Source organism: Lipophrys pholis (genome assembly GCF_963383615.2).
Source record: "Lipophrys pholis genome assembly, chromosome: 7".
NCBI classification, from domain to species: Eukaryota; Metazoa; Chordata; class Actinopteri; order Blenniiformes; family Blenniidae; genus Lipophrys; species Lipophrys pholis.
In genome coordinates, this window is record NC_137638.1 from 221,504 (window position 1) to 226,511 (window position 5,008).

General features: G+C 51.8%; 1 protein-coding gene across 1 annotated transcript in view; it reads right to left on the reverse strand.

The window, feature by feature from the left end:
* Positions 1-2,046: 2,046 nt before the first annotated feature.
* The window catches only part of LOC308111554 (disintegrin and metalloproteinase domain-containing protein 9-like), an 8,789-nt gene continuing 5,827 nt past the window's right edge, over positions 2,047-5,008 (reverse strand). Inside the window, 10 exon segments of the mRNA XM_080466513.1 lie at positions 2,047-2,643; positions 2,731-2,789; positions 2,898-2,927; positions 3,008-3,101; positions 3,225-3,372; positions 3,593-3,698; positions 3,787-3,867; positions 4,255-4,340; positions 4,343-4,437; positions 4,648-4,751. Of these exon segments, the coding sequence (XP_080322639.1) occupies positions 2,577-2,643; positions 2,731-2,789; positions 2,898-2,927; positions 3,008-3,101; positions 3,225-3,372; positions 3,593-3,698; positions 3,787-3,867; positions 4,255-4,340; positions 4,343-4,437; positions 4,648-4,751 (870 nt within the window). The 3' untranslated portion in view covers positions 2,047-2,576.

Genomic DNA, 5,008 nt, shown 5'->3' on the forward strand with positions numbered 1-5,008 from the left:
ATGACGCAGATCCGCTCCTTCCAGTAAAACATGGAGGATGCCCCGCGCGCGAAGTGAAATTTGGGTTAGACACGTGACGAGCTGAGCACGAGACTGCGTGTTTGTTGTTACCTGTCGGAACATGAGCGATGTAACTCCAGACCCTGACCCGAACTCCTAGACAGACCAGGTTCTGATCCTCTGGTCGACCAGTGGCCTGGACTACGAAGCTGGGTTTTCTCTTATCCAGATAACTTCAGGATTAACTCTGGTTTTCTCTTATCTAGATAACTTCAGGATTAACTCTGGTTTTGTGTTATCTAGGTAATTTTAGGATTAACTCTAGTTTTCTCTTATCTAGATAACTTCAGGATTAACTCTGGTTTTCTCTTATCTAGATAACTTCAGGATTAACTCTGGTTTTGTCTTATCCAGGTAATTTTAGGATTAACTCTAGTTTTCTCTTATCCAGATAACTTCAGGATTAACTCTGGTTTTCTCTTATCTAGGTAACTTCAGGATTAACTCTGGTTTTCTCTTATCTAGGTAACTTCAGGATTAACTCTGGTTTTCTCTTATCTAGGTAACTTCAGGATTAACTCTGGTTTTCTCTTATCCAGATAACTTCAGGATTAACTCTGGTTTTCTCTAATCTAGATAACTTCAGGATTAACTCTGGTTTTCTCTTATCCAGATAACTTCAGGATTAACTCTGGTTTTCTGTACTATGACGCTGGTTCACTTCTCACCAGGATAAATCACCTGGTAACTGACGCTGAAAGTCTAACCTGCTCCGGAGCAGGTTATGTTCTAGATAAGAGGTCAGAGCTCCGCCTCCTGACCAATCAGATCTCTTGGGAAATGCCCCGCCCATTCTTAAATGATGGTGATTGGTGGGCAGGTTCAGCTCTGAGCTGCAGCAGAGAGGAGAGGAGAAATTAATCTAGAACAATCTTTAGACATAATAAAATAAATCCTGGTCTCTGAGGCTCTGAAGGAGGTTCTGGTTCTTGACTTGTTCCAGGTCTGTTTATCTGGAATAATGAGGTTCATGATCACACCTGACAGAACTGCAGAACCATGAATTTATGGAACCAGAACTCCTCCTGTCGGATGTGTTTGAATTCTTCATAATCTCAGAGATTAACTGCTCCTTCAGTAATCTGTAAACTGCTCTGCAGGGTTTCTCCCTCTGTGATTGGTCAGACGCTGCAAGCTCCGCCCCTTTTATTGTGAACGCTCACACCTGGTCTGGGTTGAACCAGAGAGTTGAGAACCTGCTTGGTAGGAACGGTGATCAGGATCAGTCAACCAGGAAACAGAGATCCTGGATGTGTTGATCTGGTTCCTAGTACAGACCTCAGGTTCCTAGTACAGGCCTCAGGTTCCTAGTACAGGCCTCAGGTTCTTAGTACATGTCTAAGGTTCCTAGTACAGACCTCTGGTTCCTAGTACAGGCCTCAGGTTCCTAGTACAGGCCTCAGGTTCCTAGTACAGGCCTCAGGTTCTTAGTACATGTCTAAGGTTCCTAGTACAGGCCTCAGGTTCCTAGTACAGGCCTCAGATTCCTAGTACAGGCCTCAGGTTCCTAGTACAGGCCTCAGGTTCTTAGTACATGTCTAAGGTTCCTAGTACAGGCTTCTGATTCCTAGTACAGGCCTCAGGTTCCTAGTACAGGCCTCAGGTTCTTAGTACATGTCTAAGGTTCCTAGTACAGGCTTCTGATTCCTTGTACAGGCCTCAGGTTCCTAGTACAGGCCTCAGGTTCCTGGTACAGGCCTCTGGTTCCTAGTACAGCCCTCAGATTCCTAGTACAGGCCTCTGGTTCCTAGTACAGGTCTCTGGTTCCTAGTACAGCCCTCAGATTCCTAGTACAGGCCTCTGGTTCCTAGTACAGACCTCAGATTCCTAGTACAGACCTCTGGTTCCTAGTACAGGCCTCTGGTTCCTAGTACAGGTCTAAGGTTCCTAGTACAGGTCTAAGGTTCCTAGTACAGACCTCTGGTGGACTGGGCTCTGATTAATGGGAGGAGCCAATCAGAGCACTGGGATCAATCAACAGTCACACTCATTTTGAAGAATGTTTATTAAAACCTGGAGACAAACTGTGTTGCCATGGTAACCACAGAGTATCACGTAACCCCCCAGGGATTTTTACCGATTACATTCTCAGATGAGTAAAGTACTGGATGAAAATCATCCGTCACACACACACACACACACACACACACACACACACACACACACACACACACACACACACACACACACACACACACAGCGCATCAGTTATTTTTGTTGTCTTTTCAGAAACAAGGAAAACGAAAAACCTCAAAGCTCCGCCCCCTTCTGTGTCAGTGTGTGTTTGCTGCTGTAGCCTGGTGGAGGTTGGGAACAGTGGTGAAATGTGATTGGCTGATTTGGTTGACTGATGCAGCCTGGCGCAGTAGGTGTTGTCCCACTGACTCCAGGTGTTGTCCCACTGACTCCAGGTGTTGTCCCACTGACTCCAGGTGTTGTCAGAACGACTCCAGGTGTTGTCCCACTGACTCCAGGTGTTGTCCCACTGACTCCAGGTGTGAGGTTTTCTCTGCTGGTTAAACCGGTGGAGCGGGGGCCGGTCTTTGAGGCACCAGCGGCTGTGACACAGCAGGTTTGGGTTTCCTGAAGAGAACATCAGAACCAATCAGAACCGATCAGTTTGGACACATTGAAAGTGGTAGAACAGCAGATGGAAGGAAAAGTTCTTACAGAGGAGGAGGAGGAGGCCTCAGAGCGTACGAGGGAGCGGTTGTACTGGTCTCCACCACCTGAACACACACACACACACACACACACACACACACACACACACACACACACAGTTATACAAACCGTCCTGCTGCAGTAACAATGAGTGTGTGTGTGGTGAGTTTTACCGCCTGTGGAGGAAGTAGCTGAACGTGATGCTGGACAGAGAGAACACAGTCAGTGACACACACACACACACACACACACACACACACACACACACACACACACAGGTTACCCCATCTCTTGCAATGTCGTTGCCACGGGCAACCTGTGGAGGTGGAGCTCTAAGAGGTGGCCTGTTGGGATTGGCTCCTGTTGCAGTGTCCGCTCTGAAGAGGAGAGAGAAGACAGGGGAGTGTGTGTGTGTGTGTGTGTGTGTGTGTGTGTGTGTGTGTGTGTGTGTGTGTGTGTGTGTGTGTGTGTGTGTGTGTGTGTGTGTGTGTGTCACTGACTGGTAGGTCTCAGATCTCTTCCTGCGGTTCAGTCCAAAGTGTCTCTGCAAGTTCGTCCTGTGCAGGAAAAGAAACGCAACCAGAGCGAGCAGCGGCAGGATGAGGAAGAAGAAGACGAGGAGGCCGTCTCTGAGCGACGTGTCCTTATCTGAGGAACACACACACCTCATAACACAGGCTCCACCCCTCAGACACAGGCTCCACCCCTCTGACACTGGCTCCACCCCTCAGACACAGGCTCCACCCCTCAGACACAGGCTCCACCCCTCAGACACAGGCTCCACCCCTCAGACACAGGCTTCACCCCTCAGACACAGGCTCCACCCCTCAGACACAGGCCCCACCCCTCAGACACAGGCTTCACCTACCGTTCCAGGTTGGACCGCTGTCCACACTTCCGCCGTAACCACGAAGATCACAAAAGGGCGGAGCCCAACCGTCGTCACAGTGACAGTTTCTGTTACTGTTACACACCTGGAGACAGACAGGAGAGACAGACAGGCAAGAGTGGTGAGAGACAGACAGGAGAGACAGACAGATGAGAGACAAGAGACAGACTCACCCCATGTCTGTGACATTTGTTTTCCACGTCACAGTCGTAGTTCAGGACGTCGGCGCTGCGACACTCAAAGTTCATACAAACCTGAAGAGAGAAGACGACGAAAACATCAACAGCTTCTCCCCTTGCCCCTCCTCCCCCCTTGCCCCTCCCCTTGTCCCTCCCCCTCCCATTGGCCCCTCCTCCTCCCCTTGCCCCTCCCCTTGTCCCTCCCCTCCCATTGTCCCTCCCCTCTCCCCTCCCATTGCCCTCCCCTTGTCCCTCCTCCTCCCATTGCCCCTCCCCCTCCCATTGCCCCTCCCCTTGTCCCTCCTCCTCCCATTGCCCCTCCCCTCCCATTGCCCCTCCTCCTCCCCTTGTCTCTCTTCCTCCCCCTGCCCCTCCCATCCCATTGCCCCTCCCCCTGCCCCTCCCCCTCCCCCTCCTCCTCCCATTGCCCCTCCCCCTGCCCCTCCCCCTGCCCCTCCTCACCTTGTTGTCTCCACACTTGGTTCCCTCCCTGACCATCCCCGGGTCGGGGACGTCTGATCCCAGCATGAAGTCAACACCATAACACTGACTCCACCGATGGTGGTGCTGATGATGGACGGCTGTATGCTGAACACCGTCACCTTCTGGATGTTGGAGCACTGCAGCTTCCCGCAAAGGGCGTTTCTATGGAGACAGACAGGCGTTTGTATGGAGGCGTAGGGTGTAGGGTGTAGAGTGTAGGGTGTAGGGTGTAGGGTGTAGGGTGTAGGGTGTAGGGTGTAGGGTGTAGGGCGTAGGGTGTAGGGTGTAGGGTGTAGGGTGTAGGGTGTAGAGTGTAGGGTGTAGGGTGTAGGGTGTAGGGTGTAGGGCGTCTCCTGCAGGACTCCCTCTCACCTGCTCTCACACTTCTTGTAGCCGTAGTTTTGGTTTCCACAGTTCCCAAAACGATCACCCATCCTGTTGATGTCTTTGAAACAGACTTCAGGAGCAGCCTTCGACTCTGAGGAGGAGGAGGAGCAGGAGGCAGGGGAGGAGGAGGAGGAGAGAGGAGGAGGAGCAGGAGGCAGGGGAGGAGGAGGAGGAGAGAGGAGGAGGAGCAGGAGGCAGGGGAGGAGGAGGAGGAGAGAGGAGGAGGAGGAGGAGCAGGAGGCAGGGGAGGAGGAGGAGGAGAGAGGAGGAGGAGCAGGAGGCAGGGGAGGAGGGGGAGGAGAGAGGAGGAGGAGCAGGAGGCAGGGGAGGAGGAGGAGGAGAGAGG